Here is a 22439-nt window from a genome sequence, read left to right as displayed (position 1 = left end):
ACACACGCACATTCACACCTTCACATGCGGGAATCAAACTCACGTGTAGGCACACAAGACAGGCAAGCGACTCTCATAGAGTGGCAAAGTTGTTCGAACAAATTTGCAAGTAGATTCGATTTTTCTTAGCTAGGGGCGCTAATGAGCAACGCGTAAGAACACGCCGATGACGAAGAAGAAGTCGTTCCACCCCCACAATGCATCTGTGCGTTTCCAGCATCATTCCTGTGGAAACTAAGATGGCGGACCGGCGGCGAAGGAGGAGGCGCGCGTCCCAGGACAGCGATGACGATGACGACGAGTCCGCTTCAGGCTCGGAGAGTCGTGAGTCGGGCTCCCAGACGAGCAAGAGCCGAAGCGCCAGAGAGCCGGAACCGGTGGAAACCGTTTCCGTTCGCGTCGAGGCGAAGGAGGAAGCGCAGTCCGAGTGTGTGAGTGCTTTTAGCTTTATGCTAACATTAGCGCGCCCGCCAGGCGGCTTCCCTGCGACAAATGTCGTCATGGCGAGACAAAAGGCTTCTTTCAACTTCAGTTCTTGTTTTCCGAGAAACTGTCGTCGTTAGGGAGTTGACGAAGATGTCAAACGTGTCCATGAAGCACAGCGCTAGGAGTGCAACATTGAGCTTACTTTTGGGACTTTGCTTCAGTTCCTTGCGAGTGACGTCACTTTGTTTAGTGTTTCTTTTCAATCCGTTGTTCTTTTATGAACTTCTTTCCAAGATTCAGCGTAATCAGTCTGCCTGGGCCAAAAGCTTAAGTCGGTAGGATGTTAATGGTCCCATGGAGAGTTTATAAAAGGACACTAAGGATTAGTAAGGAGTAAATTGTGGCACAGGGCCTTTAAACATGTCTGTTATTTTGGCGTGAACGTTTGTTTGTTTCTTCTTTTGCAGGAAAGTGAAGATGGAGTGGGAGAAGGTAAGCTCTCATTGGTCATTAATTTGTGCTTCACTTTGCACTTGGGTGTTTGACACAACTTGCACTCTCTAGCCGTCCTCTCGGACTACGACAGCGCAGATCCAGAAGAAAATGCCTCCCACTCTGAGGTAAAGGCGCCACACTGATCCCGTCGCGAGCTCGACTCTGGGGAAATGTTAACTTGGTCTTGGCGTAGGGAGCGGAGGAGGAAGAGGACGCGGATGGATACAGTGACGAAGAAGCTCAGGTGGCGGCTGCGGCAGCCGGCCACTCCACACTCGTCACTACGTCTGAACCGGCGCTGGGAGAGGATGAAGGAGACAGCGAAGAGAGGAGTAAAGAGGAGGAGTCGGAGGAAAAAGGAAAGTCTGCAGGAGAGCGGCAGAGCGGCGACGGTCAGGTTAGCGGCGCCCTCGCTTCACTCGTTTTTATACCGCACGTCATTTCTGTGTTCAGCAGGGCGGGAATAGTCAAGTGACAGTATGATCACCCGGAACAAAAATGTGTTGCTTTCACGGTCTTGCCATTACAATTGTTATGTGGCATCTGTGCTGCCATTTGGGAAATCGGCAGAAATGCTTCCTGTTACACTCGCTCACTTCAAGTGACCCGCAGGAGTCGACCGTGGACCCGGAGACCAAAGCGGGAGGGCAATCGGGCCAGCAGCTGGATGACGACGAGGACCGCAAGAACCCGGCTTACATCCCCAGGAAGGGGCTCTTCTTCGAGCATGATGTCAGAGGCCACACCCAGGAGGAGGAGAGGTATTGGCGTCTCGCTTGGTCAGCTCCGTTGGGCAACAGCGGCTCACATTTTGCTCTTTTGCCCCGTCCAGGCCCAAAGGCCGCAACCGGAAGCTGTGGAAGGACGAAGGGCGCTGGGAGCACGACAAGTTCCGCGAGGAGGAACAAGCGCCCAAGAGTCGTGAGGAGCTCATCGCCAGCTATGGCTATGACATCCGCAACGGCGAACGGGGCTTCATGCATCGCCGACAACGGTAAAATCAGCACAACCCCCTTTTCTGAAAAATGTATGGCAATGCAACTTTTGGAGTGGGGGGATGTTTTCTTTGGGGGCCCTGTCTTAGTCTAGTTTATGTGCACAGGTCATCGGTGTCCCCCAACCGAGAGCAGCGATGGCGTGAGGGCGGAGAGCGACCAGTGCGCTCCTGGCAGAGCAATCGGGGAGGAAGAGGCGGCGGTCCTGCCCGGGGCGCTCCGCCGCATCACGCATCTCCTACCTCCGTCTCGCTTGCACCGGGCCAGCGCAGCAATGCCTCTCGCGGCCGCCCCTCCCACTTCCCTTCACAGCAGCCCCAGTACGGCGTGAGCGAATCGCACGCTCCTCAGCTTCACGCCAGAGAAAAAGCGGGTCCTAAAGCCCTGCCCGAGTCGCTGGCCGACAGGGGAGGACGCAGTGGTCGGGTGAAGGTGACCGATGACCCCCCAGTTAGCCAGGATTCCCGGCTCCCGAGTAGTGGGACGCCATCCGTTCAGCACGCGCCGTATCGGAGCACGTCGTCGAAAACACTGCCGCTGGAACAACGAGCGGGCCCCCCCTCCGCCCAACCGTCCCACGCGTCGCCAACCCCTCGGGAAGCTTCGCCTCCCGCTGAGCGACCCGTCGAGAGAAAGTCGTACTCGCTGGCCCGCAGGAGTCGCTCTCGGCCGACCGAGCTGGGCAGCAAGCAGAGTTCGGTGGAGACGCCAGCAGCAGCGGGGGCGAAGAGCCCGACGGGGGCAGGGGGAGCCGTGGCTGAGATAGACCAGGACGTGGCTCGGCTGAGTCTGGTGTCAGGACAGACGTGGAACCGGAGCCCTGCCTCCTACGTTCACGCAGAGATAAGAGGTGAGACGGGACGCAACACTTTTTTTTTTCTTTTCTCAAGTAGGTGTGCTACTGCTTTGTTTGTTGTCGTCCGCAGGCCTGAGCGGCGGCTTGCATGTCCCCGGCGGGCCGTCGGCGTTCTCGGCTTTGGACGAGTTGTCGGGCAGCTCCAACCGAGCCAAGCGTTATTCGTCCCAGAGGCAGAGGGGCGTTGCAGAGGCGCCACCGCTACACATGGGTGTCATGGAGAACCACTACTACGAGCCCAGTTAGGATTGATCTTTTCTCTTCGTTCCTCTTCATTGTAATTTAAGTTGCTAACAAAATGAATCGCTGGTGTTGTTTTTCAGTAACCTACCAGGGACCAATTTACACGCACAGTGACGGGCCGGCCCCCATGGCGCCTCAAGGCATGCTGGTCCAGCCCGAGATGCACATCCCCCATCCGGGTAGATTTTCAATACAAATGCGCTCAACCATGTTCAATATTTATTTAATGCTTTTTGTGTGTGTCACCGGCTCAGGTCTCCATCCCCACCAATCAGGAGGCCCCATCACAAACCCCGCACTCTACGGAGGCCCCCCTGTACCTCTATCACCAGGGCAACCGCAGCAACTTTTGCCACCGCCGCCACCTTTCTACCCACCGCCAGGGGTCATGACCTTCCCTTACCCCACCATGTACCCGAGCCCTCAGGTACGGCGAGAAAGGGCTCACCGTCTCTAAATGCCGCATCGTCGCCGACATGAAACTCAAGATGTGCCGCCGATATAAAACTAACAATGCGCCTCCCGCGCTCAGGGTCAAACGCAGGTGACGTACGGGGGCGTGACCTATTACGACACGATGCAGCAGCAGGCGCAACCCAAACCTTCGCCGCCCCGCCGCACATCCCAACCCGTGACCGTTAAGCCCCCCCCTCCTGAAGTGCCCTTTGCCTCCGAGTGACCCGCGCTGCCCTCTTCCGGACCGGGTGCACACAAAAGCAGGTGAGCTTAGTTTAGCTCAGGTGACCGTTGAAGCAATATTTCCACACAAATTAACTTATCCTTGTCGTCGTCGTCCTAATTGCTTTTGTTTGTCAAGTCCGACTGGAGCTTCAGTCCGTCTGGATCGGCGAGTCATGTGACCGTCAGCCCCTTCCAGCGTGTGTCTCCGGACGGCGGTGGCCATCCCTTCCTCGGAAGTCATGCGATCGCGTTCCCCAAATGGCCGTAAGCCTGCCCGTGATGTTCCGGGCAAGAGTAAAATTGTGGGCAAAATAGTTTGGAAGGTTCCGGTCCATTTGAGTTTGTGGAAACATGGCGAGGGGAAAAAAAAAAAAAAGTCAGGATGGCAATGTAGTCATTTGTTGTTTTTGTTTGTTGGTCACAAAAGAGTCTACACTTTAATTTTGAACTGTTGCAACTGTAGTTTTTCGTTTATTTTTTCATTTCCTTTCTGAACTATTTTTCTATGTTTGTTGTATTTTGTCTTTAAGCAGTGAAACGTGACCCCCAATAAAACCACTTTTCACCATTGCCTCCTGAAGCGCTGCGCTTGACCGGCTTGAAGTTGATGAACTGAGCTGTCAAACATGGCAGAACCTTGAACGTTCTCAGCAGGTTGGACAAATACATTTTGAAACCTTTATTGTACCGCAGATCATTGAAGAGCAAATCAATAAATACAAAAAAGGAACTTTTGACCTGATGCCCAGCACACTGGTCACTATCAAATACTTTATTGGCTAATGCAGCTAAAGAACCTGGACTTACAATTGGGCTGTAGGCAAAGGGCAGCCATCTTGTGTTGCCACTGTTAATGACTATAGGGTAGCAAGGGCGCGATTCCTAACACAGCTGCACGTCAGTCACGTGCCAGCGCCAAAGCTCACAGCGCCGCCGTGCTTGTCGTGCGCTTTGTGGTGTGTGTGAGTGCGAGCGTGTTTCTTGAGCGTGTCTCCGTCACTGAATGTGCGTCGACACACAACGCACCTGTACGGCCGCTCGCCCGTGTGAATGCGCACGTGCCGCCGCAGGTTTCCCCGCTGGCTGAAGCTCTTGGGGCAGAAGGTGCAGCGGTGCGGCCGCTCGCCCGTGTGCGTGCGCACGTGCCGCCGCAGATCGGCCGACTGTGCGAAGGATTTGCAGCACCAGTTGCAGGCGTATGTCTTGCGTTTTTGGTCCAGGTGGAGGCGCAGCCGGGCTGCCTGAGCGAAGACCTCACCGCAGCGGGGACACTCGTACACGATGGCGCCTGGTGCTGCCGTCCCCCCAAACTGGCCTTCAAAAAACAGCAGTCAGGAAATGTTGGCAGACAAAAAAACAATTTTTAAGCTTTTTTTGCCTTCATTTGCGGTCGCTCATCTCGGCTCGATGGATTTTACCATTTCTTTCCGCTTGCTGTTGCTCCTTCGCCACGCTGACGTCAGTCCTTCCCTCAGAAATGCTCACGTGCACACTGGCCACGGCCAACTCTGCACAATTTTTGCGAGACGTGACCTTCAACTCGTCCTGTTCCTGTTTGATGACAAGAGTGTTCGGAGGCTCCTCTCTGATCGGCGGGGCTGGAACGACCAGCACTTTGGGTAAGGCCTCATCTGGGCAGGGGGCCCCTGTACGCTTGGACGTGCTCGCCGGGGGCGTTTGGATGCGATTGGGGGCACACGCTCGCTCCTGGTCACAAGCAACAAGACGCGTGGTGGAGCCTGAAAGCACAAGAAAAAAACAGCAGAAAGTTGTGACTTTCAAAACTCATTCATTCTTCCAAGGGATGTTCAAACTCAAGCCAGTGAAGGGAGATCAGAAATGGGAGTCATGCCAAGCGGAAACGTTTGAGGGAGGACTGAAAATACATTATGCCAAAACAATGGTGTGTTCACTGTTTCAAAGTGCTCTTTTGAATGGAAAAGCTTGACATGAGTAAGGTGCCTAAGATAAGCAAGGAAAGTGATGGCACCAAAATACAGATCCATTAGCAAATGACGTCATGTCCGAATGAGTAGGTCACGTGCAGCCTGCTTGTAAACAAGACTTTAGCAAAACGTTTCAAGATGCATTTGAACCGTTCCTGCAAATCTCTAGGAAAGACTAAAGCGCTGCTCCCATCATGGGCTTATTGCCCGATCGTTTTCTTTACCAGGAGGCTGCGGCCGGGCCCGAAGCACGTCAGGCGGCCTCAGGAAATCGCCGAGCTGCCGCCGCAGGCTCTCGTTCTCCAGTCGCGTTCGTAGCGTCTCTTCCCGGTACTCGCTCACAGCGTCCTCCACTACGTCCACGATGTCCCGCAGCACCTGCATGAGCCGCTCCGTCAGGTAGCCGCTCAGCACGTCAGCTTTGCTCGAGTATCCGATTTTGTTCATCTTTCTTGACTTGAATAGAAGCGTTCGTCGGAGCGGAAACGACCACTTGACACACCGGAAATCGTCTTTGTCAAACGCGTTCACAATATTCCTGTCTGACATTTACCGAACAAAACAAACGAGTTTTGCTGGTATTAATCAAGCACAAGTCAAACGGTCATCACCACACCCAAAAAAATAGAAAATAACAAGCGTCGACGAGGGAAGCAGGTGGTTGCAGTTCTTTCCTTTTTCCACTGGGTAGCAGCAAAGATGACTCCAGCTGCCTCGACATTTTCCGATAAAACAAAAATTGTAAAAAGGTGACTCAGCGCCGCAAAAAATATTTGTACTTGTCAACATTTATACTTTTGAATGTATATTTGAACCGGAAAGAAGACCCTGCCTTATATGAGAATTGTCCAATGAGCGGTCGAATAAGTGCTGAGGGGCGTGTCTCACGATGACACCGGCTTGCGATAGCATTGTTTCACTTTGTTTGCCTCTGCTGCTGCTAACACAACTAGCTTCTACCTACTTGCCATGCTGGTGCATTAAACGTGAGCATCTTAAGTGTCATTAGAGTAGACATGTAGCTACGCTTGCTATGTTTCGACGTCTTATAAAGGAATTAGCTCGTCCGCTACATTTCAGTTCCGCTGAGAAGCGAAAGAGCCCACAAAGCGTTAGCTCCTTGTTAGCTTGCTAAATTAGCGACGCTTGCTAAAAGGAAGCAAGGAAGGAATGAACCACAAGAGCAAGAAGAGGATTAAAGAGGCCAAACGGAGTGCCAGGCCGGAGTTGAAGGATTCTTTAGACTGGATCAAGCACGCTTATCATGACACTTTCAACGTGTCGCACAGCTCTGTCAAGGTAACTGGCAATTAGAACGCGAGGCTCAGCTAAAGGCTAACAGTCACGCTCACGCTCTTTCGAGAATCTTCTCAAGAATCTTCCTCAACGTCATCACACAACCCAACGAACACTTGTTCATCCCTAACAGTACTAGTGCTATAATATCATCTGTGCAATCACAAGCATGCACACAGACGATGAAGTCAGCGCCAAGAGCACTGTAGGCTCGTCCAAATGTGCGAAGGTTGAAAGTGTGCTTTTGTCCACGTTTGTCGCCACAGGACAATGTGGAACGAGTGGACGCGCAACGTCTGAGTCCCGAACAGTTCATCGAGCGCTTCGAGAGGCCCTACAAGCCCGTGGTACTGCTCCACTGTCAGGAGTCGTGGCCCGCGCGGCAAAAATGGTCCTTGGAGCGGCTCAAACGCAAGTACCGCAACCAGAAGTTCAAATGCGGTGAAGACAACGACGGCTATTCGGTTAAGATGAAGATGAAGTACTACGTGGATTACTTGGAGAGCACGCGCGACGACAGCCCGCTGTACATCTTCGACAGTAGCTACGGCGAGCACGCCAAACGACGAAAACTGCTGCAAGACTACCAGGTGCCCGTTTTCTTCACAGACGACCTCTTTCAGTTCGCTGGAGAGAAGCGGCGGCCGCCCTACAGGCGAGTGGCCCTTTCAGGACCTTTTGTACCATAGTGCCTGCTGTGTTGATGTTATTTAATCAATTTATAAATGTATTGTCATCAGGTGGTTTGTAATGGGCCCCGCTCGCTCCGGCACCGGCATCCACATCGACCCTCTGGGCACCAGCGCCTGGAATGCGCTGGTCCAGGGCCATAAGAGGTGGTGCTTGTTCCCTACCAACACGCCCCGAGACCTCATCAAGGTCACACGTGAGGACGGAGGCAACCAGCAGGACGAGGCCATCACCTGGTTTAACGTGGTCTACCCTCGCACGCAGCAGCCTGGCTGGCCTCCCGAGTTCCGACCGCTCGAGATCCTGCAGAGACCCGGAGAGACCGTCTTTGTGCCGGGTCAGTGGGAATTCAAATGATCATTTTAGTCACCACGTAGTTGAGCACACACGAGCTGTAAGTCAAGCGGGCAAAAGTTCCAAGCCACATTTTGTGGTTGTGTTATTCTAACCTTTGATATTCGTTGATTGGTCATGTATTGATGTTGTGGTTGTCATGGTAACAGGCGGCTGGTGGCACGTGGTGCTCAACCTGGACACGACCATCGCCATCACGCAGAACTTTGCCAGCACCACCAACTTCCCCATCGTGTGGCATAAAACTGTACGAGGGCGCCCCAAGCTGTCCCGGAAGTGGTACCGGTAAGAAGCGTGCCGTTTCCACAACGACATCATCACTGATTGGCTTCAGACGAGAAAGATTATTTTCATGTCTGACCACTGGTCGGGTCATGTGACCTGGTTGAGGTGTTATGTTAACAAAGATGTTGGTTTTGCGTGTGTGCCGGTAAGGATTCTGAAGCAGGAGCGACCCGACCTGGCTGCGCTGGCAGACAGAGTGGACCTGCAGGAGTCGACGGGCATCGCGTCCGACAGCTCCAGCGATTCATCCTCATCCTCGTCGAGCTCGTCCGACTCGGATTCCGACGTGCGTTACGCTGATGTTGCTCGCTCGCTTCTTCCTTCAGGCACTGATGCTTTTCCAATGGTGTGCCCGCAGGCCGAGTCGTGTGCGGAAGGTGATGCGGCGTCCCACCGCAGGAAAAAGAGACGCACGTGCGGCACAACGACTAACGGGGACGCCCGTGGTCACGATGACTGCCTCAGTAAAGAGAGGAGCTCATCGCGATGATGACACAATCGACGCACCTTCTTTTTTTTGTTTTTAATTTTGACCGTAAAGATGTCCAGGAAGCACATGTGCCTTGTCAAACATCATTTGTGTTGATCAATAAAATGTTTTGTAAGATTGAAATGGCACTGAGTGACGTCACTGCCAGGCTGCGGCGCTGTACACACTCGGGTGTTACCGTAATTTTCGGACTATAAGTCGCACCGGAGTATAAATCGCACCAGCCATAAAATGCCCAAAAAAAGTGAAAAAATACATATATATGTATATAAATCGCTACTGAGTATAAGTCGCCCCCCCACCCAAACTATGAAAAAACCCGCGATTTATAGTCCGAAAATTACGGTATTTATTTATTGGGGCAGGGGGGGGTTCACTCAAGCTTGATTAAACCAAGTGTGTTTCCTCACAATGGCAACAGGATTTTCTAGTGTGTGACTAGTCTTAGCTGGTTCATCTGGTAAGGGTGGAGGATTTCAGGGAAGGGCAAAGAGCTTTATTTTTATTTTGAAACGGGACCGGACGTGTGTGTGCCAGGAGGCGTTTCCCGACGCTTAACGCGGGATTACAAAAGAGAGCGCGTCGCAGGTGCGTGCCCGCCCCCGCCCTCCCGTCCGTCAGTCCGTCATGGACCGTCAAGTGGAGCTGGAATTGGAGCCTAAAGTCTTCGTGTTCACCGCTCTCGCCCTACTGGTGGCCGCCGCCGTTCTTTTTCGCCGTTGCAAAGCCGGCTCGGTCGCCTCCTCCCCGACTGCCGCCTCTACCTCCTCCGCAGCCACCTGCGCAGACGACGAACCTCCGTCCAGGCGGTCTGGTGATCATCAGCATCAGGTTGTCCCTCTTTTTCAATTGAATCAATCACGCGGATAGTTTCACTTTAAAATCTCAGCAAGATGTGACCAAGTAATCGATTAACAAATGACCTTATCTTCCCCTTATTTTTACTCGTCCTGTTTTAATTCGTTAATCGCCTTGGCAAGAAGCTAAGACTTGAAATAAAACTCCCCCGCGGAAACATGCGACAACTCTGCACGCGCTGTGTTGCCTTAATTGAACTTTGACTAGTTCGTAGTTAAATTTGGAGTGTAATTGTACATTGGGCGAGGTGACGTCGGACTCATCTTTAAACTTTGAAATGATATTGGACAAAACATGCGATTTTTGATCATGTTTGTTGAATACACAGAAAGCGACCTTGTTTTGAGTTTAACGTGAGTTTTCATCCTATTGTTTGACGCCCCCTAGAGTCCACAGCGCCTTTAGCATCTGATTGTCTCGCAAAATGGCTTGGCTCATGACTACTTTTGCATTGTGGCGTTTGGATGGGATGGGGGGGGGGGGGGTGTCTGTCAGCCTGCACTGTTGTGGCTGCCATATGTTGAAGACGTCACGTGTCACAATGTCAGCAGCAGGCTGTGGCAGCTTGTCAAGCACAACCTGACCTGCAAGTGACAAGATGGGCAGTTTGAACACTGCTCATTTAAGGACCTTTAAATGCACTGCGTGTTTGAACAGTGTTTGTTTTGTTTTGCTTTTTCATCTGCTTTTGAATCAAAATACATGTGTTGAGACTGACTTTTTGGTCTTTGGTCTTTCTAGGCTGTCCAAGAACCTAAAGCAGATTCAGCAAAAGAACCAGAACCCGTCCAAGAGTCTACAGAAACTGCCTCTGCAACAGAAGACAGCCTCCCTGAACCAGTTTGTGGATCAGAACCTGTTTCAGAACCAGAATGTGTTCTCAAAGCAGCGTCGATGCCAGACACACTTTTAGAACCACCACAGAGACTTAAAGTCTTAGAACCTTTGCCCGACCCTGACAACAAATCCGGTGAAGAAAGAGTTTCTGAACCCAAGCCCGTTTTAGCATCTCATTCAAGTTCAGAAACTGCCACTCAACCAGAACCCATTGCAAGACCTGAACCAGAACCAAAACCTGCATGTGAAACACTTTTGGGACGAGAACCAGTTCCTGAAATTGCTGCAGAGCCAGAACCTGTACGTGAAACACTTTTAGCACCAGAACCAGTTCCTGAAACTGCTACTCAGCCAGAACCTGTACGTAAAATACTTTTAGCACCAGACCCAGTTCCTGAAACTGCTACTCACCCAGAACCTGTACGTGAAACACTTTTAGCACCAGAACCAGTTCCTGAAACTGCTACTCAGCCAGAACCTGTACGTGAAACACCTTTAGCACCAGAACCAGTTCCTGAAACTGCTACTCACCCAGAACCTGTACGTGAAACGCTTTTAGCACCAGAACCAGTTCCTGAAACTGCTACTCACCCAGAACCTGTACGTGAAACACTTTTAGCACCAGAACCAGTTCCTGAAACTGCTACTCAGCCAGAACCTGTCATAGAAACACATAATGTTCTCGAATCCTCAGTAAAACCTCTACTGGACCAACTTTCAGATGCAGAGCCCTCTGACCCAGAACCAAAAGCAGTACTCCTAGTTTCTGAACCAGTATCACTAGCTCAGGTCGTTCCAGAAGTAGAACCAGCTCCAAAGCCAGTGTCAGAGCTACAGTCTGAATCAGAATCTAAAAAGGTCTTGGAGGTTGTGACGGAAAAGGTTCTGGTCCCCCTGGATGAGTCTGTGTTGGCAACACTCTCAAGATCTGACCAGGAGAAGCCTCCAGCCCCCGAAGCTAATGCAGCACCGGAGCTCAATGGTAAGAAGGCTCACACGATCGTAGAAGTCTGAGCAACATTTCTCACGTGTGAGTTGTTGTCGTCCGACTTTTACTCAGTGAGGGAATCAAACAATTGGAGCAGTCGAATGCAGCTTATGAGCATGTGCGTGTCCTCGGTCGTTGCTTCCCAGAAAACCATAAGCTCTCATTCTGGCAGGCCAAAGAATTAGTCGGCTGTAATTCAATTAAGAGATTCATCTGCTAGCTTGCCGTGTCATGCCTCATCTGGACGGCTTACAAGAAAATATCCCGCTTGTGTTGCAGCTGCGGCGGCGGCGGCGGCGGATGACGACGACAAAGTGACGTTCACGCCCGGGAAGAAAGCAAGCAAGTTTGAGACGCTGATGACCAAAGAGGAGATTGAGGAGGAGCAAAGGTCAGCGAGTAGGAACCTGAAAAGTCATTTGTTTTGAAGGCTTTTTTTTGTCATATCATCTCGTTCACTGCCATTGACGATTATAACCGGCAAAGATCCATTAGGTGGTGAAGTGGAAAAAAAAAAATTTCAATCTCGCGCTTGTTCTGATTAGGGTCAGTTCAAGTTGAGCTGGAATCTCATCCATCTTGCGTGAAAAGCCAAACTACAATCTCGTGGCGCATACAAAGACACAATTATTCACATTCTGCACAGTGCATTGCCTCACTGGTGAGGAACTTAAACGTTGCGTGCACAAGTCGGGCCAGTCGACCACTTCCAAAGAGAGCAAAAAAAAATAATGAACTTTCAAGTTCTAGTTCTGTGCCTCGAAATAAAAAATGCATTCTTTTTTTTTTTTCTTTCAGCTAATCCGTGACTTCGACAAAACCGAACGGAAGACGAGTCAACTAAAGCATGTGATGATTTTGAAATGCTGAAAGTGGATTCAATAGGGGGGGGGGGGGGAAATAGAAAATAAAATTACTTTATGCAAACAAGTAGAAAGTTTAATTACTCCCTGTCTATCGATCCAGGTTTTGGGAAAAAAAATGTTTGGGTTGAGCATTTAAGATCTTTCGGAATCAAGAAAGACAAATGGAAGCAAATATCTCTTGTTGATGTTTTGAAGGTCATTTGACACACTTTGCAATCCCTCATTGGTTAATGAAACCTTGTATCCATCCATCTGTTTGTCCATCCATCCATCCATTTGTCCATCCATCCATCCGTTTGTCCATCCATCCATTCGTCCATCCATCATGTTCTCCCAGGGTGCAACAGGAGCAGCTAGCAGCTATCTTCATGCTCCTGAGGGAGAACGCAGAAGCTCTGGGTGACGTGACGGAGGGCGACATGGAGGAGCAGCTCAAACTCTACTCGCTGTGACCACGTTGCAAAAAGTCATCGCAGGGCGTTGGAAGCCACGTGACAACTCCCCCCCCCCCCCCCCACTCAAAAAATGAAACTAGCCACACTTGGTTCAGGATTTCACAATAGGGACGCAGCGGAAAGTTTTTGACGCAGGGGCCAAGAAGCCAAATAGTTTTTTTCTTCTTTAATAAAATCTCCAACCAAAAGTTGGACTTCATTTTCTAGGGTTAGTTTTGTCATGTGATTGTTAACATTAAAGTGCAACTGCAAAACATTTGTGAAGAAGCAAAATATTTTCTCCCAACATTTGTTCTAAGACTGCTTCCCACACAGATGTGCGTATCCTTTCGGATTTTTGCCGGCCTTGAGGGATCAGCCTGTTGCGCAAGACTGCTTTGCAATGCGCCATGATATCCACAAAAGGATTCATTGGTTAAACAGCAAAGCTCTTCTTTCTGCCAGATGTTTTGGAACAATACACAACATATTTCCGGGAAAATTGGCTCCAAAGCAGGAATTCTGTTTGTGAAAAAAGGGGCCTCTATCGGGAGGTCCATGAAGGGACGGACTGTACAAAAGTTCTATCAAAGATTCTCATAGAGGATTCGAGACATTGCCGTGGCAACAGAACACTTGGGAGGGGTCAACTCGAAAGTACAGAAAGGGACTGAAGAGCTGAGTGGAGAAGCAGAACATATCAGAGCACAGTGTGAGCTCCAGCCATGAGAAGAAAAACATTTTGGGACTTTTGGGGGAATTCAAAAGAGGAAGAAGAAGTTGTGAGGCGAGCTGCTCAACTGAAGCCATTCACTTCGGAACTGTGAGTTGGATGCATTAAACAACTGTGCACAGATTTTAACAGTGTATGCATTTTTTTCAAGTACCGTATTTTCCGCCCTATAAGGCGCACATAAAAACCTAAAATGTTCTCAAAAACCAACAGTGCGCCTTATAGTCCGGTGCGCCTTATATATGGACTAAATTCCTAAATTTAAACTGGCCCAAAGCATTGTGTCACGAAATCAATCATAAGTGGCCCGCTGAAGACTATGAATCATGACTCAAAAAGACTATGGATCATTATTTTATGATTATAAAGTAATTTGTTCCATCTGAAGTTGAAATAAAAAAGATAAAATGGAGAATGATTTGATTTGGATTAAAAATCTGACATGATGCATTAATGGTGCGCCTTATAGTCCGGTGCGCCTTATATAAGGATAAAGTTTTAAAATGGGCCATTCATTGAAGGTGCGCCTTATAGTCCGGTGCGCCTTATAGGCCGGAAAATACGGTACTACTTTCCGCTTTAGCAAAGTTAAGTCGGAGATGGTCTTGTACACAAAATATTTTGAAACAGTTGCACATTGTTAGCTAACTGCATTCCCCCCCCCCCCCCCTTTTTTTTTTTTTTGATCTAACCTTTTTGTTCAGGCAACTCATTGTTTTGAGCTACAAATCTCAAGTTCAACCTTCGGGTTATGAGATCAGGGGTGTCAAATCCGGTTCCAAAAAGTAGCTACTAATCACACACAGGTAAACATGGTAAGGATTTTCTCCCTTTTGGACCTGGATTTGGCACCATGGGTGGAGATTGCATGTTTGTCCTTTGCTAAGTGGGTTTCCCCTGCAACATGGTAATTTCATTAAATACTCAGTTATTCCTCAGTGTAAAAGTTTTTGCAATTTTAGTCAGTGTTTTCTCATAGAAGTGGCCTTGGAATTGAAAACCATCACAAACAAGTAAAATATCCGTTTAGGAATAAAATACAACCCGATTGTTTTTTTTTACGCTTTTTGTTCACACACCTTTTACTTCCACACACAGGAAAATGTTGCTGGGTAACGGTGCTTTGCGGGCACAGTTGGAGAATAGCAAGATGGTGTCTCTGCTGCCCCCTGTCGGTACAAATGTCTTCAGGCACTTTACACCTGGCTCACTGAAAGAGATTCAACGATGCCGTGAAGTCCAAGAAAAGGAACGACAGAAAAGAGAAGACAAGAATATCTCGGTAGAGTTGGCAGTTTTCCTTCAAGAAACTTGACTGAGCACTCTCAAGTCATCTTCTGCAATTGAAATGAATGGAAATGCCACTAATCCGTTTCAGCCGCCGCCAAAAAAATCTAATTCTCTTATTGGCAGGTGACAATAGCACAGGAGAATCCAGCAGGTGACTTGAAGAGTGGCAAGCCTCTTCCTTTCATCTTTGGGGACCCATCCCCTGAATTTGTCAACACCCCTCTGGAGGATCTGGATCCCTTCTACCAATCACAGAAGGTCTCTGAACGCTGTCCCTTTGGTGAACTTCATCTCTCTGCAGATATTCTTATATTATTTAGTATCTATTCTGGTGTTGTCTCTATACAGGTCTTCATCGTTCTGGATGGACAAAAGGTCATCCACAGATTTAATGCAGATCCTGCTTGTTACATGCTGACTGCTTACAACCATGTGAGGACCTCTGCCATTAAGATCCTCCTTCACTCATATCCTTTAAGCCACTGGTGTTAAATCGTATTTAGAAAGCACGACGACACAAACAACTCCTTATTCTTTACAATTCTAAACACTGCTTTTTATTTAGGTTAGCTACTGATTATAAATTTGAAATTTAAAATGACATAAGGGAGAGTCAAAGGATGGTCCATCCTTGCGACGCAATACCGCCCCCTGGCGGACATATCTATACACAGAGCTGTCCGTCTGACTTATCATTGTGTGGGTTTGTTTCTTAATCACTTTCACCTTTTTCCGAGCTTTTATCCTGCTAACCATTTTGACCAATTGCGTGTTCATGACCGTACAAGAGCCTCTAGAGTGGACCAGGATTGTCAAGTGAGTTACTGACTTGTCAAATTCTTGCGAGTGTGCGGAATTATGCCATTAAAGGCCTTTGTGTGGTTGAGCAGGTTCGCTATTATCACCATCTACGCAATTGAAGTGCTCGTCAAAGTTGCAGCTCGAGGTTTCTGCGTCGGTCGGTTTACCTTCCTCAGGGATCCGTGGAACTGGCTGGACTTGGTGATCATCAGCACGGCGTAATGCGCAATCACACTTGCCAGGAGGATGATGATGATGATGATGAAGATGAAGAAAAAGGTGCTCTCTTTTCAGATATCTGGCGGAAATGGTCAATTTGGGCAGCCTTTCTGGATTCCTACAAGTCCTCCCAGCACTCAAGCTCATCCCAGCCATACCCAGTGCGTGCGCATGCGTGTTAGCCTCATCCCTTGCCAGCCTCATTTTTTATTTTTTTTAATTTCACCTCATCAGGTGTGAAGAAAACACTCGGAGCGCTCACGCGAGTGGTGAGGAAGATGAATCACGTGATCGCCCTGAGCCTGGGGTGCCTGATGGTCCTCGCTGCGCTCGAGCTGCATAACTTTATGAGCTACTTATTGAACAAGTGTGTGTTGATACCCTCAAGCAACGACTCGTTTGTAGACCACATCAACGACCCTGGTAAGAAACTTAACATTGTTTTTTCTTTTTTTTCCTTCCTCCATCACATGTCTGATTGAAAATATCCCCTGTCTGCATTGTCTGACAGCAAATTATTATTATCTGCCTGGACACACTGAAGCTCAGCTGTGTGGAAACCGATCCTCTGCCGGGTACGTGAATGGCGAACACGATGCGCTCACCGTTCAACTCTGACTGAATCATGGTGACGAGTCCCCTCTTTGGATTGTTTAGGACCTGCCCGGAGGGTTTTATGTGTCTGAATGTGGGAACAAACCCAAATTACGGCTACACAAACTTTGATTCCTTTGGCTGGGCTTTCCTGGCTCTACTCAGATTGATGACTCAGGACTTCTGGGAGGACCTTTTCCGACTGGTCAGTGAAAGTCCGTTTCCGGATCACGTCAGCATGTGACCTTTGGTTTATCTCTGCAGATATTGCGCTCAGGTGGCCAAATCTTCACCATCAACTTCTTGGCGGACATTTTGCTGGCCTCTTTTTCTCTCGGGAGTCTGATTGTGGCAGTGATCGCCGTGGCGTTTGTGGAGCAGAAGCAGGCGGAGACGGCCGAGGCCGAGCAGAGGAACAAAGACTATGCTGAAATTGTGGAGACCTTGAAGAAGCAAGAGAAGGTCAGATGAGGGGGAATTTACTAAATCATGCTCCAGGTCTAATTCAGCTGACGTGTGTGTGCATGTGTGTGTGCAGGTGGACGGCAGCGGTGGCCTCGACGAGAAGCCGCGTTCAGGTGTCGACACACCCAAAACACCACCTGTGGCGATCTTAGGCTTTTTCTCCAATTTCGCTGTGCTTTCAGAACGTGAGGACGAGCAACGGCCATGTTCGCCGTGCTGCTCGGCGTTCACCGCCATCTTCATCAAGTGGACCTGTTGCGACGGCTGCCGGCCTAAGCAGCTGCTCCACCGCGTCGTCTCCGATCCCTTCTTCGATCTCTTCGTCGTCATGTGCCTCCTGCTCAACATCGTCTTCATGGCCATAGAGCATTTCCCCATGACGTATCAGTTTGCGGAGATGCTCATTATCGGGGAGCTGGTCAGTCCGGAGTCTTTTTTTGTAGTTGTCGTCATAAAGTTCCAAATGAACTCACTTTTGGACCTTCTCAGGTCTTCGCGGTGATTTTTGCAGTGGAGGTGGGGCTAAGATTTCTGGCCACGGGTCCCTACTTCTTCTTCCAGGTTCCAATTTGTCTCTTCACTTTACCGTGACGGCAAATAGCCCGTTTGGTTAACAAGGGTTCTGATTCTAGGTTGGATGGAACATCTTTGACTTGGTCATTGCTGTCATCACGTTGCTGGGGTTGCACTTGGAGGCCTTTTCTGAACTGAGCTTTATAAGATTGGTGAGTTCCGTCACTCGACTCATCCCGTCTTTCCCTCGGGATCAATAAAGCATCTCGCTTGATTGGCTTCCCAGTTCTGCGTGATGAGAGTGTTTAGGTTGGCCAGGTGGTGGCCCAACTTCAACGCGTTGCTCAAGCTCATCAGAAGCTCCTTGGGTGTTCTGAGGCGCTTCACTCTTCTTCTGCTCATCATCATCTTCATCTTTGCGGCCATGGGATTTCGAATCTTTGGAAGGGACTACAAAGACAAAGTGTGTCGCATCTCAGAAGACTGCTCGCTTCCTCGCTACCACATGGCGGATTTCATCCACGCCTTCCTCCTCACCTTCCGAGTTCTTTGCGGAGAGTGGATTGAGACAATGTGGGATTGCATGCAGGTCGCAGGGGAGCCTGCATGTCTCATCTTCTACGCAACTATGGTGGTGGTCACAAAGCTGGCGGTGAGTCACCAAAGAGCACACACAACTTTCCAGATCTTCTTCGACTATCTTGACCAATCCAAGGATTTGTTTAATGTCTTGGCCATCTTGCAGCTTTTGAATCTGTTCTTGGCCTTGTTGATCAAATCAATCAACGGAGATCATCAGACAGCTTCAGAGGTAGAAGCACAAAAGAATCTGCAGGAGGCCCTCAACCGGATCAGCCGGGCCGTGATGGGCGTAAAGTCCCAGGTCCTGGGGCATCCGAGCAAGAAGACGGGATGGAAGGCCAATCTGAATCCTCCTGGTAGGAACCAATTTCTTGTTTGCTTTCTCTGTTGCGGGCCATCATGCAGAATCTCACTGTCAGATCTTAAGAGCGATGAGCCGGACCAGAAGGAGTTCTTGGCACTTACTTTCGTAAACACCGAAGAGCCAGAATCTGAAGTCAAGACCTGTGATGAAGCCTTCAAAAGTGCATCTGCAAACGGAGATGCTGATGAAGAAAAGAATGTAAGTTCACTGATGTGTCTTCATCATGAGATCGCAACAGGTGCTCAGAAGAAATTTCTTCTTTGGTAGCACGGCGACTCGGCAGCGGGATTGCGCAAACCCGACGACCGAGACACACCTGCCCAGTGCTTCTGTGACCGTATGAACAAACACACGCACACACACACACACACATGCAGGTTTACATGTCAAAACAGGAACCGATCACCGTCTGTGTGTGTCTTTCAGAGTGTTACCGTTGCTGTCCAGTCCTCAACATGGACTCATGTCCGGCAGGACTCAAAATCTGGTCCAACTGGAGGAGAATGTGCGTCTCAGTGGTTGATCACAAATATTTTGAGGCTTTTGTGACCTTTGTAATCCTCCTGAGCAGCTGCGCTCTGGTAAATGTCGATTTCGCGTTACACCCCAAAAAGTCATCCTCGCGTCATTGAAATATTGACGATGACAAACGCGTCTGGAGCGCAGGCCGTCGAGGACATCTATCTGGAGAAGCGAGTGGTGCTCAGGAGCGTTTTGGAGTACGCCGACTACGTGTTCACATGCATCTTTGTGCTGGAGATGCTTCTCAAGTGGTTTGGAGGTGGATTCAAAAAGTACTTCACCGACGCCTGGTGCTGGCTCGACTTCCTCGTTGTGCTCGTAAGCGCGCGCGTTCGTTACGTCAAGCTAGCAGAGCGATGGAGAAATCGTCAAACGAATTTTTCTCGTTGTCCGCCAGATATCTCTACTCTCTACGTTTGCTACCCTTCTGGGCGTTCCTCAGCTGAAAGCCTTCACGTCTCTGAGAACTCTGAGACCCCTCAGGCTCTTGTCTCGCTTCGGTGGCACAAAGGTGAGCGGACGCCAGGACAGAACTTGGTCAAAATGTCTACAAGTTCTTCTCTGGTCCTCAGGTGGTGGCGACAACACTCTTCGGAGTCTTCCCGGCCATCTTGGACGTGTTGCTGGCTTGTCTGACCCTCTGGTTGATCTTCAGCATAATGGGAGTGAATTTGTTTGCCGGGAGATTTTATTCCTGCGTCAACAGCACTTGGATAATGCAAGACGTCAACAACAAGACGGAGTGTTTCATGCTGATGGAATCTAACTACTCTGAAGTCCGCTGGCACAATCGCCAAGTCAATTTTGACAACGTGGGGATGGGCTTCCTCTCGCTTCTGCAAGTGGTCAGTCTGACGTCTGCTAGATCTGCTCATCATCTCAACGACTATCCTAATGATTGATTGATTGATTGATTGATTGATTGATTGATTGATTGTTTGATTGATCACTTTTGTCAGGCAACTTTTAAAGGCTGGTTGGACATAATGGGATCAGCAATGGACTCCAAACAAGTAAATCGACGTCTGCTGATAAAATTTAAAACGCGAGTAACTAGCACGTAGCTTGAATACATTGCTCACTGTGTGTGTGTGTGTTTGCGTGTGTGTGTGTGTGTGCAGGTTGAGTCTCAGCCAGAGTATGAGGCCAACGTGTTTACATCCCTCTACTTTGTCTTTTTCATCATTTTGGGCTCCTTCTTCACGTTCAACTTCCTCATCAGCACTATCATTGAGCACCTCAAGTGGCAGAAGGCCAAGATAGGTTTACACTCGCACACACACACACACACCGCCACACTTGCCTTGTTCTTTTTGTGTTCTTGCTCTCATTTAAATTGATTTTTAATTTTTTATTTTATTTTTTTTTTTTACTTGGGAGCAACGGGAATTTTCATGACACAGGACCAGATGACACTGTACGATTCCCTGAAGGCGTTCAGACAGAAGAAAACCCAGAGGTCTGTTCCCCGGCCACAAGTGAGTCCAACTCCTCTTCTACCTAAACAAACACGGCCTGATACATAGTTTTAGTCAGATGCATTTTTCTGCTGTGTCCATCTTCAGAACAAGATTCAGGGGTTGCTCTTTGACCTCGTGACCAAAGACTTCTTCGATATCGCGTTCACGGTGGTCGCTTGTATCCAAGTGCTGGTCTTGATGGTGGGAACACGGGACGAAAGCATGGAAAAGCTCAAGATTATCTTCTGGATCGACTTTGCTATCATCGTCATCTTCACAGCCGAGTGCGTGCTGAAGCTCATTGCGCTCCGACGGCACTACTTTGCGTTTGGATGGAACATCTTTGATTTTGTGCTGGTTATTCTCTTCATTTTGGGTAAGTCAATGACACAAAAATAACACGGGTGGAGGGGTCTTAAAAAACCCTGAAAAAATCTGAAAATACCCAAAACTTAATTATCTGGCCATTGCACCTGGGGGATCCAAGCGTAATTTTTGAGGGGGCAGTGAAGTCATTAGAGTCACTGTTACTTTCTTTATCCTCCAGGATTGGTCTTGGAAGATGTGCTGACCAAATACTTTATCCTGACGCCTCCATTCTTCAGCGTGATTCGATTGACCCGCATCTTCCGGGTTCTTCATCTCTTCCGTTTTGCAAAGGGAGTCCGAAGGCTGCTCTATGTTTTGATGAGGTCACTTCCTGCCCTCTTCAACATTGGGCTCTTCCTCTTCCTCATCATGTTCACCTTCTGCGTCTTTGGCATGCAACACTTTGCTTATGTGAAGAAAAGAGCTCTGATCGACGACGTGTTTAACTTTGAGACATTCGGGAACGCGTTCATCTGTATGTTTACCATGACGACGTTGGCCGGGTGGGACGGATTGCTCCTACCCATCATAAGCGAGCCGCCGGACTGCGATCCGGATGTGGGAAACTGCGGTCGACCGGTGGTGGGCATCCTCTTCCTCACATCCTATGTGATCATGTCTTTCCTGGTGGTGGTCAACATGTACATCGTCGTCATTTTGGAGAAATTCAATATGGCCGCCGAGGAAAGCATTGACGAGCTCTGCGAGATGTTTTATGACACGTGGGAGAGGTTTGACCCACAGGTCTCAGGCTTGATTCACTCCAGGTGAGTTCCAGCTGCCCAAATTGGGTCCACGTAAACTAAAGTTTCACTTTAAGAAACAAATAAGAAGATAGCAACACATTGTTGAGATGAAGCTCTCTGTGAGCGCTGACGCTAGCTGATGATCTTGCACTGCCTTTTAGCCAGCTGTCAGATTTCTGCGACAGTCTGAAAGAGCCGCTGAGAATCGCCAAACCCAACGGAATCAAAGTGAGCAACATGGATTTGCCTCTGGTTCCTGAAGACAAGATCCACTATTTGGACCTCCTGCTGGCCCTCACTGCTCAGGTCATGTGATCTAATTTGTTCGTGCTTTTCAAGTTGCATTGCTGAGAATTCCATTTGCGTGTGTGTGTAGGTGCAGGGAATGTCAGGAGAGAGGGATAAGCTAAAAGCTAGCATGGAGGAGAAGTTCAAGGCCCACCATCAAGCCATCAACAAGCGGGAAGATGATGCCGCAATCGTCATCCAGAGAGCGTACAGGAAACACGCGGCGCAGTCGCCAGTCCAAACGGGAGCCCAAAATGGAGACGTAGAAGCGTGAGGTGTACTCCTCACAATGTGCGGGCACAACTTGACGCATTCTGATTGTCGTGTGGTCTGTGTAGAGGTTTTCTCCGACCACTAGAGGGCACCAGCTTTCAGATCAACAAAATGTTAACCTGAAGTATTTTACTAACCGTATCATACTAACCATTTTAATCGTGTATCCTACTTAAGCTTAGTCTTTGTACTTTGGAGCCTCACCACAAGACAATATATACAATTACTAAACAGCAGATACATTTTATATTATGGCAAAACGGATGTGAGCACTACAATGTTTAATTTCTTGTTGACATGATTGGAGGGATGAATATGAGTAAAATACTTTTTTTACCACCAACTTTTGGAGCCTTGCTTTTTCATCAATTAATGAACGATGAATACATTTTACGTTATGCTTTGTTTTGCCGAAGCCATTTGGAGACTTTTTTTGCACATTCGAGCTAATGTGAAATGGCAGTTTATTTTTTTAACTCC

At 49.0% G+C, this 22439-nt stretch overlaps 5 protein-coding genes across 5 annotated transcripts; 4 read left to right on the top strand and 1 right to left on the bottom strand.

Annotated features, from left to right (window-relative positions):
• Nucleotides 1–205: 205 nt before the first annotated feature.
• casc3 (casc3 exon junction complex subunit) lies at nucleotides 206–4267 on the top strand. The gene is made up of 12 exons (XM_061302398.1): nucleotides 206–431; nucleotides 894–918; nucleotides 991–1046; nucleotides 1115–1318; nucleotides 1534–1682; nucleotides 1754–1915; nucleotides 2024–2766; nucleotides 2843–3013; nucleotides 3096–3194; nucleotides 3270–3442; nucleotides 3548–3735; nucleotides 3833–4267. The coding sequence occupies exons 1-11, from the start codon at nucleotides 240–242 to the stop codon at nucleotides 3692–3694; spliced, it is 2121 nt and encodes a 706-aa protein (XP_061158382.1). The 5' UTR covers nucleotides 206–239; the 3' UTR covers nucleotides 3695–3735; nucleotides 3833–4267.
• Nucleotides 4268–4360: 93 nt separating this feature from the next.
• LOC133169895 (zinc finger protein 628-like) lies at nucleotides 4361–6442 on the bottom strand. The gene is made up of 3 exons (XM_061302400.1): nucleotides 5867–6442; nucleotides 5115–5435; nucleotides 4361–5011 (listed from the first exon to the last, which is right to left on the bottom strand). The coding sequence occupies exons 1-3, from the start codon at nucleotides 6189–6191 to the stop codon at nucleotides 4599–4601; spliced, it is 1059 nt and encodes a 352-aa protein (XP_061158384.1). The 5' UTR covers nucleotides 6192–6442; the 3' UTR covers nucleotides 4361–4598.
• Nucleotides 6443–6521: 79 nt separating this feature from the next.
• Nucleotides 6522–8880, top strand: jmjd6 (jumonji domain containing 6, arginine demethylase and lysine hydroxylase). Its single transcript, XM_061302399.1, has 6 exons — nucleotides 6522–6941; nucleotides 7205–7593; nucleotides 7679–7965; nucleotides 8132–8267; nucleotides 8418–8553; nucleotides 8626–8880. Exons 1-6 carry the CDS (start codon nucleotides 6813–6815, stop codon nucleotides 8755–8757), a joined length of 1209 nt encoding a protein of 402 aa, XP_061158383.1. The 5' UTR covers nucleotides 6522–6812; the 3' UTR covers nucleotides 8758–8880.
• A 462-nt stretch (nucleotides 8881–9342) lies between these two features.
• LOC133170298 (E3 ubiquitin-protein ligase RNF12-B-like) lies at nucleotides 9343–12806 on the top strand. The gene is made up of 4 exons (XM_061303096.1): nucleotides 9343–9588; nucleotides 10357–11434; nucleotides 11720–11831; nucleotides 12239–12806. Exons 1-4 carry the CDS (start codon nucleotides 9385–9387, stop codon nucleotides 12240–12242), a joined length of 1398 nt encoding a protein of 465 aa, XP_061159080.1. The 5' UTR covers nucleotides 9343–9384; the 3' UTR covers nucleotides 12243–12806.
• A 473-nt stretch (nucleotides 12807–13279) lies between these two features.
• On the top strand, nucleotides 13280–22302 carry scn4ab (sodium channel, voltage-gated, type IV, alpha, b). Its single transcript, XM_061303095.1, has 30 exons — nucleotides 13280–13563; nucleotides 14572–14755; nucleotides 14887–15021; nucleotides 15112–15230; nucleotides 15490–15579; nucleotides 15654–15782; nucleotides 15859–15944; nucleotides 16018–16206; nucleotides 16295–16358; nucleotides 16441–16582; nucleotides 16642–16839; nucleotides 16916–16955; nucleotides 17025–17260; nucleotides 17332–17403; nucleotides 17475–17567; nucleotides 17642–18007; nucleotides 18101–18293; nucleotides 18357–18499; nucleotides 18569–18638; nucleotides 18728–18882; nucleotides 18968–19141; nucleotides 19221–19334; nucleotides 19396–19668; nucleotides 19783–19836; nucleotides 19945–20082; nucleotides 20197–20301; nucleotides 20389–20659; nucleotides 20831–21419; nucleotides 21560–21704; nucleotides 21775–22302. The coding sequence occupies exons 1-30, from the start codon at nucleotides 13466–13468 to the stop codon at nucleotides 21958–21960; spliced, it is 4851 nt and encodes a 1616-aa protein (XP_061159079.1). The 5' UTR covers nucleotides 13280–13465; the 3' UTR covers nucleotides 21961–22302.
• The last annotated feature ends 137 nt before the right edge of the window (nucleotides 22303–22439 follow it).

The sequence above is a fragment of the Syngnathus typhle genome, linkage group LG17, assembly GCF_033458585.1.
Source record: "Syngnathus typhle isolate RoL2023-S1 ecotype Sweden linkage group LG17, RoL_Styp_1.0, whole genome shotgun sequence".
Classification (NCBI taxonomy): Eukaryota; Metazoa; Chordata; class Actinopteri; order Syngnathiformes; family Syngnathidae; genus Syngnathus; species Syngnathus typhle.
Note: the sequence above shows the minus strand (reverse complement) of the source record. Positions and strands in the feature narration are given on the sequence as shown.

Excerpts from the sequence above, each read along its gene's own strand:
- casc3 (XM_061302398.1), top strand. The coding sequence starts at position 240 with ATGGCGGACCGGCGGCGAAGGAGGAGGCGCGCGTCCCAGGACAGCGAT. Across the intron at positions 432-893 it reads AGGAAGCGCAGTCCGAGTGT|GAAAGTGAAGATGGAGTGGG; the intron begins GTGAGTGCTTTT and ends CTTCTTTTGCAG. Across the intron at positions 1,683-1,753 it reads CACACCCAGGAGGAGGAGAG|GCCCAAAGGCCGCAACCGGA; the intron begins GTATTGGCGTCT and ends TGCCCCGTCCAG.
- LOC133169895 (XM_061302400.1), bottom strand. The coding sequence starts at position 6,191 with ATGTCAGACAGGAATATTGTGAACGCGTTTGACAAAGACGATTTCCGG. Across the intron at positions 5,436-5,866 it reads GGCCCGGCCGCAGCCTCCTG|GCTCCACCACGCGTCTTGTT; the intron begins GTAAAGAAAACG and ends TTGTGCTTTCAG. Across the intron at positions 5,012-5,114 it reads ACAGCAAGCGGAAAGAAATG|GCCAGTTTGGGGGGACGGCA; the intron begins GTAAAATCCATC and ends TGTTTTTTGAAG.
- jmjd6 (XM_061302399.1), top strand. The coding sequence starts at position 6,813 with ATGAACCACAAGAGCAAGAAGAGGATTAAAGAGGCCAAACGGAGTGCC. Across the intron at positions 7,594-7,678 it reads AAGCGGCGGCCGCCCTACAG|GTGGTTTGTAATGGGCCCCG; the intron begins GCGAGTGGCCCT and ends TATTGTCATCAG. Across the intron at positions 7,966-8,131 it reads AGAGACCGTCTTTGTGCCGG|GCGGCTGGTGGCACGTGGTG; the intron begins GTCAGTGGGAAT and ends TCATGGTAACAG.
- LOC133170298 (XM_061303096.1), top strand. The coding sequence starts at position 9,385 with ATGGACCGTCAAGTGGAGCTGGAATTGGAGCCTAAAGTCTTCGTGTTC. Across the intron at positions 9,589-10,356 it reads CTGGTGATCATCAGCATCAG|GCTGTCCAAGAACCTAAAGC; the intron begins GTTGTCCCTCTT and ends TGGTCTTTCTAG. Across the intron at positions 11,435-11,719 it reads TGCAGCACCGGAGCTCAATG|CTGCGGCGGCGGCGGCGGCG; the intron begins GTAAGAAGGCTC and ends CTTGTGTTGCAG.
- scn4ab (XM_061303095.1), top strand. The coding sequence starts at position 13,466 with ATGAGAAGAAAAACATTTTGGGACTTTTGGGGGAATTCAAAAGAGGAA. Across the intron at positions 19,142-19,220 it reads TCGACTTCCTCGTTGTGCTC|ATATCTCTACTCTCTACGTT; the intron begins GTAAGCGCGCGC and ends GTTGTCCGCCAG. Across the intron at positions 20,083-20,196 it reads TCAAGTGGCAGAAGGCCAAG|TTGGGAGCAACGGGAATTTT; the intron begins ATAGGTTTACAC and ends TTTTTTTTTTAC.